Raw genomic sequence first — 14,374 nt, 5'->3', positions numbered from 1 at the left:
AATCAATTCAAAATTACACTTAATCTTGTAAGTATAATCATATTTACTAAACCTTTAGTAAATCACAACGAACATCATTGTTACTCTTATGGTTGACTTGATCAACACACTACTTTGTGTACTTGATCTCCTAGTCCTTCACTTGACACTTTGTCAACGAATTGGTCTAATTTCCAAATATGAATTTCTCATTCATCGTGCAACCAAGTTGCGTGATTCCAAATTTCTGTCCAATTGAAACTTTGGGCGATGAGAAACTCTCCCTATTTGGTAAATCCGCGATTTTTCCATAAACACCATAAATAAGAATCATATCCATTTGTTGTAGAAATATTCAAACACCAATTTTCATAACGATTTTATTGCAAGGAGATAAACAAATAAATAAATAAGTCAAACGAAAATTTATTTTTATTTATAAAAGCAGCGGAAAAATATGTCCTTACAATGCAAAATCCATTGAAAACTATGTATTACAAAAGAAAATTTTCTAACAACTCTATCATAACTATCTAAAATCTAATCTTCAAGTCCATGCGATCAAGATCCATTCCTTATGATTAGATTCATCTTGCTCTTTCACCAAGCTTCCTTTCTTTTCACTGATCCTGTAAAACATTCAAATGCAATCTTATTACATTATGTATTAAGAATTAATGAATAGGAACTTAATGGAGTTAGATAGTGGATTTTACCTTAATCGCAGCCATACTCTTTGACTCTCCCATCTTCTGGACTCTTCAGGCTCATTGGGCAGACTTGTATCCAACGCCCTTTCTTTTGGCAGCAAACGCATGTCGGTTCTCCTAGAATATCCTCGGAAGCATGGTCGGTTGACTTTCCCAACAAATACGCTCCATTGCTTCGCCAAATCATTTCTGATTCAGCAGCAATGAGCATGTAAGTTAGGTCAATGAGGTTGTCGTCATGATTCATCATATAATACTTTCTTTTGAACTCATTATATGATTCAGGAAGTGACTGCAAAACCCAATTCACAGCCAACTCATTTGGGAATGACACACCCAACATTATCAACCTATCAATGTGTGATTTCATTCCTAGAACGTGGGCACACACGGGTTTACCATCTTCATGTTTCATTTCCAATAGGGCTTTAGTGATATTGAACCTTTCAATTCTTCGATCTTGTGGGTTGGGGAGAACAATAGGAGGAGGAGGAGGAGGAAGTGAAGCATGATTTCTCGTTCCTCGATTAAATCGTGGAATACCATCTTCATGTGGAATGCTTGTTCCACGGGATTTGGGAAGACCATAGTTGTCGAACTTTGACATCTACAAAACGGGAGAAAACGAATTCAAGTTAGTTGATTGATTGAGTCCTTAGTAAATCACCCAAATGAGATACTAAGGCTAGGACCCAACACAATATTCTACAACTCGGGAGAGGGATGCCGTAACCCAAATGCAGAACATTTGAAGGTAAGTGAATGACGATTCACTAATTTCCACCATGAAAAACGAAAAGAAATTTAAGTTTTAAATCTATGAAAACTCCTAGATCCTTTGAGATTCATTGAACTTTCAATGGCATGTTTAAATCTCGATATGCCCCTCTTGTTTGTGACTGGGATGCCGAGGATCACAAAGTGGGTGTGAATAACCATGCAAACTACATGGTGCCCTCACATGTTACAGTCACCTATTCGATGTGCCGGTAAACCACACACGCTCCACCAAACTGTGACAAACATTGAGTCACCCTTTGCTACCTTTGCTTAGACCCATTTAGTGTGCCGGTTAACCACACACGCTCCACTAACGTCTTCGCAAGGGCACAAAGTGTAATTTCATGGAATTGCATCAATTCACTTTTGCCTAAGTAACTAAGATTGGGAATTTTGAAAACATTTAGTTACTTTTATAATTCATTATACTTATAATGGAAGGTTTTGTCCTATCCTACCCGTTCGGCTAACGACCCTCCACTAGTCAAGAGTGCGGTGGGTAAGAGTGGATACCCATTCAATCGCCATTTTATAGGCAATTTCCTTAAACACCCCTTATAGACCAGCTTCGTGAATGAGGCCTACTAACGGTAAGACTGACATTTACTCATACATATATATAATGTTAGACTTTTAATGTTATATATATAGTATAGGGTGTATTTTACACTTTTAAAATATTAGGTGGTTCAATTTAACAATTATACTTTTAATTTACTTAAATTGTAAACCTAAACTTTTATGGATTTATTAAACCTCTTTAATTAAACACCTTAATTAGTTAATAAAACCATAAGGGTGTGATTTGAACTTTTTCAAAACTATACTTGAGTTTTAGAATTTAACATTCCTAATTAAACTTTTAATCAACTTTTAAATTCCAAAACTTGAGGGCAAGTTTTGAAACATTTCAACACATTAGGGATTAGAATTTAAATATGCATCAAAATTAAACTATTTAATCAAAATTTAAATTCCAAAACTTGAGGGCAAGTTTTGAAACCTTTTTCAAAACATTAGGGTTTCAACTATTTAAATTTCAAAACAACAAAACTTTTGGGGTTCAAATTTAAACTATAAAACCTAAAGGGCCAAATATGAAACTTTTCACAACAACAAGGATCAAATAACAAATAATTCAAATTAACATTTAATCAAATAATTATCCATATTTGATGATTTCTTGCAAAACAATTTATCAATTTACTTAAAATAATTAATCAATTATCTTATAAGGAAACAATTATCTTATTAATTGATAAATATCTTCAATTAGATTAAAATTATAGTCAAATATATCATATAATCGGATTAATATTAATCTAAGATGATAAGGTAATTATCCCAATGCAAAAACAGCAAGAAATCCCGAGATAAGCACTGTCTGACGCACCGACTCGCCGAGTCACTCTCTGGAACTCGCCGAGTAGGGCTGACTCGCCGAGTCCAAGAGTGACTCGCCGAGTCAGGTCGAACAGTGAGGCCAAAACACGATTTTCAGTTACATCAAGCATCAATACAATAGAAACCAATCATGGCTCTGATACCACTGATGGGTTTTGGTCATAAGACATCCTATGTGCTCATACAAACCCTAAAGCTCGGATCTAGGTTTCTCTATTGTACATACTTTGAATCCAAGACTTAGAACCCTAATACTAGCATATGGAAATCAGAACTCACATGTAAATAGGTTTAAGAACATACCTTGATTGTTATATAGCAATAACAATCCAATTCCTCCTTGAATTGACCTTGGAAAGCAGAGAGTCACAAGTGTCACTCCTCTAATGGCTTACAAACACCATAAGCAAGTGGAGAAGGTATAAGGAGAGAGGAGGTAGGTTAGAATTCGTATTTAGGACCTCTTGGGAAGGGATACACGAATTCATGACCTTGGGGTTGTTTATATAGGTGTAGAGATAGGGTTTCAGTCATTATCCTTATCTAGTTGATTATCCATTAAGCAACCAATAAGATAATCCTTGAATCCTTATCATACTCGAATTCTAAGGCTTTCCAACCTTAAATTCGTCCACCATACTTATAAGATAATTCTTACCTTATTTTGTAACTATCACATAATTACAAATCAGCCCCTCTAGTTTAATTAATTACATTTGATCACAAAACTAATTCTTAATTAATTATTGACCAATATTAATTAAACAAATATGATTTCTCCTTTAATATATTATTCTTATAACATATTAATAAATCATAATAACCTCTCTCTCTTTATTCATTTCTCCAATCAAGTTGCTTTGGTGAAGGCAACCCAAAAGGACCATGCACCATCGGGTCAAGTACATACCAAAATAGTTATGGACTTAGACACTAATCCAACACCCATAATATCTGTTATATATGTTTTGTGTGTGGGAATTCCAACCCGATGGTTGTGGGCCAAGAGTATTCCATCCCAAGGATGATTGGACTCGTAGTATGTGGGCATTCCAACGCGATGGTTGAGGCCCTGGGGTATTCCATCCCGATGGATGATTGGACTCACAGTATGTTGTTTGTTATTGTATGTGTATCGTTGTGTGTATGGGTATTTTGGGGGTAACTCACTAAGCTTTTGGGCTTATAGTTTCAGTTTATTGTTTCAGGTTCAACGGATGGCCGTGGGAAGGCGAAGGCATGACTGTACACTTCCTCGATTGATGAATATGATTTATGGGAACTCTGGTGTTTAAACTATTTTGAAAAACAAATTGTAATAACTTTGGACTCACTCTGACGCGAAAACCTCCATAGGAGTTACCCATCCCTGGATTGCTCTCGCCCGAGCACGCTTAACTGCAAAGTTTTTATGGGATCTACTGTTTAGAAAGCGGGCATGTTAGCTGCACCTAATCCCACATTGGATGGGAAGGAGAACTAAGCATTCCTTAAAGGAGGTTTGGATACCTTCCCTAACACAATGTGTTTTAAAGCCGTGAGGGAAGCAGATCCGATAAGAACTCTACAGTTAAGCATTCTCAGGCGGGAGTAGTACCAGGATGGGTGAACCCCTGGGAAGTTTTCGTGTGTTGAGCCCAAAGCGGATTGTAATATGTGCCAGAGGGGATGTTACAAATGGTATCAGAGCCAGGGTACGGGTCGATGTGTTCGACGGGGACGTCGAACCCTATAATGGGGGTTAAAGGAGGGTTGCACCTGTTCCCACATCGGCTTGGAAGGAGAACTAAACACTCCTTATAAGGGGTGTGGATACCTTCTTTGTCACAACGTGTTTTAAGGTCGTGAGGGCAGAAGATCCCATAAGAACTCTATAGTTAAGCGTGCCCGGGTAAGAGCAATCCAGGGATGGGTAACCCCCTGGGAAGTTTTCGTGTAAAGAGCCCAAAGCGGACAATATTTTGATACGTGCTAGAGGGGTATGTTACACCATTTCCTATTAGTGCTAATATCGAAACCCTATCCATATTGAGTGCATTTTTGATCTTACGCCGCGCGTACGCAATCTGTGGGCTTATGAGACTTTTGGGCTCGAGTTTTGTTGGGCTTTTGACTTGTTTATGTTTGGGCCTCATGCCCACCTATTGTAGCGGGAAATTTTGGGGCTTTAGGCCACTTTGGGTGCTCTTGGGCCATATTTGGATTTAAGGGCCTTGTAGTTGGGCTTGGAATGCTTTTTTTTTGGAGTAGTTGGATTTGGGCCTTGGTAGGGTAGGTCCAATGAAGCAAGGTTTAAGCAACCCTTTCTACTTTTAAGATAAGAGTTAGGGTTTGGACCTTCGGGTTAGAATATTAGCCTAATTTCTAATTAAACTTCTATACTTGTGCCTTAATTAGGGAGAGGATTTTGCGAGTCAGCCGCTGAGTGTGATTTGATATTTTCAGTCTAAGGTGAGTTTCCTTCACTGTATATGTGGGTCGAAGGGACCGATGCTGACTCACTAGTTTATGTTGTAGTATGATGGTTGACTTTGTGACAACTGTCAGTTATGCTTGTGTTTGCTTAATAACACTGTGATTCTTTGTTATGATATTATATGGTAGTGGTAGGGGTGAAATAGACCTGGTATCCGGTTGAAATAGACTGAAGGGGTTTGCAAGCACCCATGTATGCTTGACTGTATCCGGTTGAAATAGACCGAAGGGGATTGCAAGCACCCAGATATGCTTGATTGTATCCGTTTGAAATAGACCGAAGGGGATTGTAAGCACCCGGATATGCTTGGATGTATGTTTGTATGGTGTGGGGTATTGTGGGGGAACGCACTAAACTTTGTGCTTATAGTTTTCAGTTTATGTTTCATGTACTTCCAGTTCAAAGGGGAAGGGTCCGACTTGATCGCACCGCATCACTGTAGCACCCGAGTCGCCATGTATGACTTATTGTTTCATTCTATGTTTATTTCAAATAAAATGTGATTGAGGATTGTGAGTACGCTGGGCGTACACTAGGTACGCACGACATACTCATTGCATGCGCATCATCGGGGGATCCCCGACGTACGTTGGGTGTAGCCATGTGTATGCTGGGAGTAATCGAGCCAGGGTAAAACCCTAATTTTTATGGTTTACACCTTATTTAAAGATCTTAAGTCCCTCATGTCCTCTACCCTCTCAATCTCAACTTCCCTTTTAGTGCAAATCTCGAACCATAGACTCCTTGTGTGCATTTTGAGCTTCCATTGAGTGTTTGTGGTGTTCTTTGGTGGTTTTGAAGGAGAATGAAGTTTGGGAGGAAGCAAAGGAGAAAAAGGAGCTTGTAGATCCAGATCTTGTGCACCGAACCTAGTATGAAGGTATAAAGTTTGAACCTCGATCATTACAAGCTTAGATCTAGGTTTTAGGGTAGAATATGGCATCTTTTGGTCCCATAGTTTGGTTTCTTGGAGTATGAGCAACTCCAATCCATTTGAGCTTTCCTTTTGGACTCTTGGGAGTGTTTTGAGTCATAAAAATCAGATCTTGGTGGTTAATATTCAACCATGCAAGTGTTAGTAACCATCCAAGTGTGCTAATGGATTTAATTCATGGTTTGAGCCCCATCCATGCATGCAAGAGCATAAAGTTTGCAACTTTATGGCTTAAGATGTTATTTTGAGGTTGGATCTAAGTTTTGGATGTAATGGCTAAAGGGATTCAGACTTGGAAATGAGTATGAGCTGACTAGCCAAGTACGCTTCGCGTACTGGGTCAGTGCCCCGATTTGGATTGGTCATCAGCATACGTTGGGCGTACGAGCCATGTACGCCGCGTGTAAGCAGTCTGTGGATTTAGACAATTTTGTGCTCGATTTGTATTGGACCTTTTGGATTTGTTTGAGTTTGGCCTCGGGCCCACCTGATGGTAGCAGGTCATTTTTGGGCTGAAGGCCATGTTGGGGGTTCTTGGGCCATATTGGGCCTTAGAGGCCTTGTAGTTGGGCTTAGATGCCTTTTTGGGATTTTTATGGATTTGGGCCTTAAGGGGGAGGGAGGCCCATTGAGGCAAGAATAAAGCATCCCTTTTTACCTTAAGTCAAGAACTAGGGTTTGGACCTTTGAGTTGGAGTGTGGCCTAAATTCTAATTAGAGTTTTATGCTTGTGCGTTAAAAACAGGTTTTCGCGAGTCATCCGCCGAGTGCGATTTGATATCTTTATTCTGAGGTAAGTCTTCCTTCGTAGTATCTGTGGGTCGAAGGCACCAATGTCGGCCCACTAGTTTATGATGTAGTGTGATGATTGTCTTTGTGACAACTGTCAGTTATGCCTGCATTTGCTTGATGACTCCATGATTTCTGTTATGATATTATGCGGTAGTAGTAGGGGTGAAATAGACTCAGTATCCAATTGAAATAGACCGAAGAGGATTGCAAGCACCCATATATGCTTGATAGTATCCGGTTGAAATACACCGAAGGGGTAGGTAAGCACCCATATATCCTTGATAGTATCCGGTTGAAATAGATTGAATGGGCAGGCAAGCACCCATATATGCTTAGTAGTATGTTTGTTTAGTATGTGGTATTTTGGGGGAAATCACTAATCTTTGTACTTACAGTTTTTAGTTTATGTTTCTGGTAGTTCCAGTTCAAAGGGAAAGGGCCCGACCTAATTGCACCGCATCACCCTATGTTTTCTGCCATTTAGTGATTTTGGGAATTTGTACTCTGATAACATATTACTATGATACTCTTTTCCTATTTTGATATTAGTGTCGTGTGATTCGAATGAAACTAAAAAAAAAATTATCTGTATTTTTGGGATGTTACAATCACCCTATGATTTCTGCATTTTGAGATTTGGGAATTTGTACTCTGATAGCATTTTTTTGGAAAGAGTACTCTGATAACATGTTACTATGATACAGTTTTGACTGATTTGATATAAGTATCGTATGTTTTGAATGAATTAAAAAAAAATTATATGTATTTTTGGGATGTTACACCATTAGTACAACAAGTCATCTCAAATGCCACCATCTTGTTCACGGCTTTTGGAGTGAGCATCTGGATACTGTAACCATGCTTCTACAGAAGTTCATCCTGGAAATCCGTAAGAGGAAGACGAGCCCGGTGTCAAAGGTTTTTTCCTGCTAAACACCAACTTTCCCGCGCAGGGGGGGGTGGGAGGAGGAGGAGGAGGAACAAGATCATTGCGTCAGAAACTGGGAACTCCACCCCATCAATCGATGAAAAGTCGTAGGATTCTTTAAGAGTTTTGAACTCATATGCAGTGGGAACGATGTCGGAATGATTAGCCATGAAGACAATAGAAGTTGCAGAGAGAAGAGACCGGGAGGGCTTAGAAAATGCATGGGAAATAAAAGGAAAGAGGAGAAGTTTTATAGTAAAGAGAAGAGGCGGGATATTCAAAATCCCTGACACGACTGACGTAATTGACACACGAAGTAGACGGTCACATTGCCATAAAAACTGAAACGTCCAGCATACCCCAAAGCGACATGTGTATAAGCAGTTAAGTCCAGAACATCATAGGTAGCCTACTGCAAACGCTACGACTACTGGACTGGGGGACTTGATAATGTGTCCCCTGACATGAGCCACGACTGACGACAGATACACCGTAAGGCGGGCCACCAGGCCGGGATCTTCCCAGTCGGCCGCCCCAGCAAAGCCTCGCGCCCGCAGGCGTCTACTCAGTAGAATGTCCGTACATCGAGTCCATAATACTCTTCGCTCCACAACAAGCCCAACGGCTTTAGGAAACAAGGAGTAAGCTCAAAACATTACCACCTGAACAAATCGTTAGCTCCGACAGAAAGAGAAGCATGATTAGTCAATCAGTGCGCCCGATCCTGTCAAGTCTGACGCCTTTGTTGTGTATGGACTAGCAGGAGGCCTCAGTATAAAAGGTCTCCTCCACTCCCCAGGAAGGCAAGTTATCTCTCTCAGACTCTTACTCTCATTCTCATATAAGATACTAACGTGACCGTCAGAGTGTTTTCCCGGGATTGCCTCCTAGAGAACGGTTGACGACCTTGTTTCATGTTGTGATCTTACATACTACATATCAGAGCAGAAAGTATTCTCCACCAAGTGTCTTAGATCGAGGTCGCATCAGAAATCATACAAACCATGAGTCTGATTAAAAGGAAATCATATAGAGATGATTGATGATTGTTCCCGGAGGTGGTCATCGTGGACAGTGAAGGGTGAAGGTCTTAAATGGAGGTGGTCGTCGATGGCTAAGGACATTAAGGTGTGGGATAGTTGGACCTGCCTAATTTTTAAACAATTTTAATGGGGTAATAATAAATAAATCAAAAATTAAATAAATAAGGACAATATAGTCATTTCATTTCGGTACGGATGGAGCGTATAACTTTTAAACTAATAGGGAACCATCCAAGTTAATTTTTGAAAATAAAGACTAAACATGTTTTTTGATACCTAGGGATGAGCAAAAACCGAACTGAAAATCGAAAAACCGAAAAAAACCAAAATAACTGAAACTGAAAAACCGAAACCAAAGCAATAACCGACGGTTTAAGTTTGAATTTTACAAAAACCGAAAAATAATGGTGTGGTTCGGTTTTGACGTACAAACCCGCCCATAAAAACTAAACCGACCCACATATATATTATTTATTATGTTTTAAACTTTTAGTTTTAGACTTTAGACTTTTTCCATTTAGTATTTTATTTTTATTTTCAACAAAATATTAATGGTGTTAAACTTTGATTTTTTTAACACTTTTATGTTTTTAGAATACTAGAATTCATAGTATTTATTTTAGTATATTTAAAGTAGATACAATACTATTTATCGCAATACTTTCACTGTGTTTGAACCAAAAACTAGAAAAAAAAACGGACCACATAAACCCAGGGTTTAAAACCAAAAACCCATAAACCCAACCCGGAAAACCGAAAAACCATGCAAACACCGAACCTATATGGCTTTAAAAACCGAAAAACCGACTTTTTATGGTTTGGTTTGATTTTAGCCAAAAACCGACCCAAACCGACTCATGTTCATCCCTATTGATACCTACATGAAGAATGATTCATGTAATTTACTCTTATACTATATGTTATCACATTCTTTCAATAACATTTTAGCTTATTTTTTAATCACATTTTAAATTTAAATATATATTATTTAACTAATTAATACTATAGTTTACTAAAAATGCAATTAAACATTTCCACCGAAAAGTGTTAATTAAAGAAAATATGTTTAAGTGGATTAAAATAACATTAAAAACATAGCAATCATATAATACTTTAATCATCTTCTTTTTGATCAAACACCACCACTGAATATGGCGGATGCTAAAAACCCACAGATCAGTACAAAGATTTCATAAAACATTTCATATAGAAAGGATGTTAAATTGAACACCATATCCCTTCTCCCTATATATTTATTTATCTGTTATTGCTTATATCTTGACATATAAGTTTATATTCAGTAGATTTCTGATGGTTCCAACCTTTCGACTACATAGAACTTTATATTCCCCAACATCAGCTTCTGTATAGTACAAATATGTAGAAGACACACATAGCAAAAGGTAAAGATAGCAAGGAATATATCTGAAAATACAACTTTTTTTTATTTAGAGTTTTATACAGACAAACACATCCAAGTGTTTTCTGTCATGAAAGCCAAATTAGTTCAACAACATATTGGTAATTTATTAGCTCAAAGTTCTTCTACTCGTCAAGTCCCAATCTCTTCCTCGCCTGTTGAACAAAGCCAAGGACCTTTACCGACTCAGGAAGAACATTAGACACGCTCTCCTTCTGAATGCATCTTTTAACCCAACCAATCAATTTTGGGCACTCTTGTTCTATGTTCAATTTCCCATAGATTTCATAGGAATGAAACCATGTATAAAATGGGATCAAAGACACATCAAGGTACCCAAAACTCTCACCTCCGAAGTAAGGCTTCTCTCCAAGCTCTCCTTCAATCAGTTTAAGGGAATCGATGAACTCTTTCTTGGATGCCTCATGTTCTTCCCCTTCTGCTTTGAACAGCAAATTTCTCCCATTTAGGTATACCTGCATTTTCATAAACCAGGGTTTGACTTCTGGAAGTAATAAATAAAAGATTTAAGAATCACTACAAATCGCCACATAATCCTAAAACTTTTGTGCAACTACGATGAAATAGGTAGATCTGGCTTGAAACTATTCGAAACACAGTTTCAACTGATTTGAGACAACCAAAATCAAAATATTTCCAATTAATTTGGAGGGTAAATCAACAAGAATCCAAATCTGAACCATAAACCATTATCAAACCCCCGTAAATAGGATCGTAAAAATAAATCATACGAAAATCAAGAAAAGTCAAAGGTTACCTTTTTATCAATAAAGTCAGTCCAAAACCTCGCGCACGCTTTGGCATAAGTATCAGAAGGAAACAATGGAGCTTTATCGTTCCAGACTTCATCGATATATTCAACGATGATGCGAGACTCGCAGATCGGTTTGCCGTTGTGGATGAGAACTGGAATTTTCTTGTGAATCGGGTTCATCTCCAAGAGAAGCTGACTCTTGTTCTTCAAATCTTCTTCTCTGTATTCATATGAAACACCCTTTTCAGCAAGTGCTATCCTGGCCCTCATCCCAAACATGCTCGCCCAGAAATCAAGTAGAATCACCTCTTCTTCTTTCGCCATTGTTGGGTACTTGGTGATGTTCCCTACTCACTATATGTTTGTGTGGATGGAAGTGTGCAGATACATTAAGACTATTCCCGATTATAAATAGAACAAACTAGTCAACAGTGTCGTAAAAATTGAGTAATCAAACAATTTTTTTTGTTTTTTTAATTAAATATAATCAATTTTTTTTCTCTTTCGGAAAACTAACAATTTGGTCCAGAATGGTTCATTTAAAACCCAAAAACCGGCTTACTGTAGCCCAACGGTATATATATGGGTCATCCACACAAAAAATCTGGAATACGTGTTTCGTGATTTGCAGATCCAAAGTATGATCTATACACATTTCAGACCAAATTTTTAGTATGAATTCGTCAAACCAAGTGTTGTAAGTCGAACCAATAGACCTGCAAGGAAACCGATAAATGATATTGAAAATTATATATCGATTAGTTGCGAATAATAGATCAAATTATTATTAATATGATTACCAAGTTTCGTCTAGAAACCAGATTAATCATTCTCGATTAGATCTGATTATAAGAAAGATAGAAGGAGAGTGTCCTGTTATTGGACGAAATTAAAAGCAATACAATAATGTAAAACCGACATGTTGACGGCTGATCTTGAATTTTCAATAACTGCACGGATTAGAATCATGTCCTTAAAGGTTTTTAATTCGCTTATATTGGTTGTAAGCAACATAGTAAAACCCCAGGATTTAATGCAGATCTATCAATTTTCCAACAACACTAGAAAATGATAAACGCAAAGTGAATACTCGGAAACTGGAAGAAAAAATCGCAGAGAGAGGAGGAGAGCTTAAATTTTCGTGAGTGTCTAATACGGTACCTAGGGACCTGTATTTATAAGTATCGAAACCCTAGAATGCATGAAACGGGCCCTCATAGGCCGATCCCTAGAAACCCTAGGGCGACAGCTTGCTTGTTTTTTGGGCCTTCCAGAATATTCCGACTTGTCCTCCATAAAGTCAATGACGACCAACCATTTGACCGGATCGGTCAAACCGTCTTGACCCGAGCTCGTCAAAAATAAAATCTCCTCAGCTCCCAGCGACCAATGCTTCATCCGGAGTGCAAACTGCACCTAAATCGCACCGTTTCGCACACTTACAACGTCTGCTAGTGCTAGGCTAGGCTAGGCGTGCACGTGGGCTTGGCCCATTCCTTTGATCCACTAAAGCCTTTGATGACCTGTCAAGGGAATAAACTTATAAACCCAAAAAGGTTTCTTCCTCCCACCATTGTGGGATACAAAGGAAATAAGCAACTTGCAATTCCTATATATATATATATATATATATATATATATATATATATATATATATATATATAAAGTTCCAACAATCACCCACCAAGTTGGAAAGTTTCCTTTCACTCATACAAATGATGTCACTTAGGTCTCACAAAGATTAAACCCTAGTTTAATAAGAACAAACAAGAAGAGACCAATTCGATGGTATCCTTATAGATTTAAACCACGAACCTTAATGACCTCTCCGATTTACCCCTACACATCACAATTCGTCTTTGCGTTCTTCCTGAGCGCTAATATGGACATGCACTATAAACCCTTTTCATGAACCTTTAGAAGATAAACCACTAATCGTCACTTAAGGCGGCGCCACCTCTAGATCTATAGGCAAAGTTTTACAATATCTTCGTTGCTTAGATGTCTCCAAAACTTTGTTAGGAGTTGTAACTCAACCTTATTCTCGGCAATGACGTACTATCCTACCTCACATGGATCTATCATTAATGATAGTACCTTCTATCGTTAGTGACTTTGTTGTTACCCTTTAAACTTGAGAATTAGGAGCATTGATACCAAGTTGGGTTTTCATCACTAAGCAATTCTATTATGGTTTTAGACCCATGACTCTTGTGGTAGATGTAACCAAATCTCTCGTCAGAGGTTTGGTAAACGGATTTGCCAAGTTCCTACTTATCTTGACATAGACAACCTTGATGGTAACATTTTCAATTAGTTGTCTCACAAAATTGTGTCTCAGACCTACATGTATCGACTTCCCATTATATACCGCATTATATACTTTAGACAGTGTGGCCTCACTGTCACAGTACATGGGTATTGAAGGGATTGGAATATCCCACAAACGGATATCCATAAGTAGATCTCGAATCCACTCTGCCTATTTTCCCATCGATGCTAAGGCAATTAGCTTCACTTCCATCGTTGAATGAGCTATCCATGTCTGTTTCTTGCTCGCCTAAGAAATTGCACCACCAGCTAGAGTATAAATCTAATCACTTGTTGATTTTGAATCACTGATGTGATCTATCCAGCTAGCATCAGAATAACCTTCAAGTATTCTGTTAGATGGCGAATACGTCAACTCAAAAGTACTTGTCCTTTTAAGGTATCCTAGTACTCTACCCACTGCCTTCTAGTGCTATGTCCGTGGATTAACAGTATACTCACTCAGTTTGCTTACATGGAATACGATGTCAGGTCGAGTGCAGTGAGTAACATACATCATGCTTCCAACTACACTAGCATATTCTAGTTGAGCCACTGCTCGACCAGAATTTACATTTAGTTTCACAATTGAATCACATTTAGTTTCACATTTAGTTGAGCCACTCGGGCCGCGGGCTGGCCGCGGTCACTGTTTGCTCCAAAAGTTTCCAAGTTGCTTCGAACATTCACGCGGGCAGGGCGCGGGTCGCGGGTTGGCCGTGTCTAGTTGCTGAGAAAACCTCTGAACCTTCTGATCTTTCACGCGGGCAAGGCTCGGGCCGCGGGCTAGCCGCTGGTGCTGAACTATAATGGATCAGTGAGC

At 38.5% G+C, this 14,374-nt stretch overlaps 1 protein-coding gene across 1 annotated transcript; it reads right to left on the bottom strand.

Moving 5' to 3' along the window:
• Positions 1 to 10,468: 10,468 nt before the first annotated feature.
• Positions 10,469 to 11,632, bottom strand: LOC145054181 (glutathione S-transferase U25-like). Its single transcript, XM_079002326.1, has 2 exons — positions 11,245 to 11,632; positions 10,469 to 10,942 (listed from the first exon to the last, which is right to left on the bottom strand). The coding sequence occupies exons 1-2, from the start codon at positions 11,563 to 11,565 to the stop codon at positions 10,592 to 10,594; spliced, it is 672 nt and encodes a 223-aa protein (XP_078858452.1). The 5' UTR covers positions 11,566 to 11,632; the 3' UTR covers positions 10,469 to 10,591.
• Positions 11,633 to 14,374: the final 2,742 nt, after the last annotated feature.

Source organism: Lactuca serriola, chromosome 5, assembly GCF_051521515.1.
Source record: "Lactuca serriola cultivar US96UC23 chromosome 5, Lser_US96UC23_V15, whole genome shotgun sequence".
In the NCBI taxonomy this organism is placed as follows: Eukaryota; Viridiplantae; Streptophyta; class Magnoliopsida; order Asterales; family Asteraceae; genus Lactuca; species Lactuca serriola.
The sequence above is the reverse complement of the archived record's forward strand: the minus strand, read 5'-3'. Positions and strand labels throughout refer to the sequence as shown.

What these genes read in the sequence shown, in the direction of transcription:
- LOC145054181 (XM_079002326.1), bottom strand. Translation starts at nt 11,565, where the DNA reads ATGGCGAAAGAAGAAGAGGTGATTCTACTTGATTTCTGGGCGAGCATG. An exon ending in CTGACTTTATTGATAAAAAG is followed by an intron (nt 10,943 to 11,244) that starts GTAACCTTTGAC and finishes ATGAAAATGCAG; the next exon opens with GTATACCTAAATGGGAGAAA.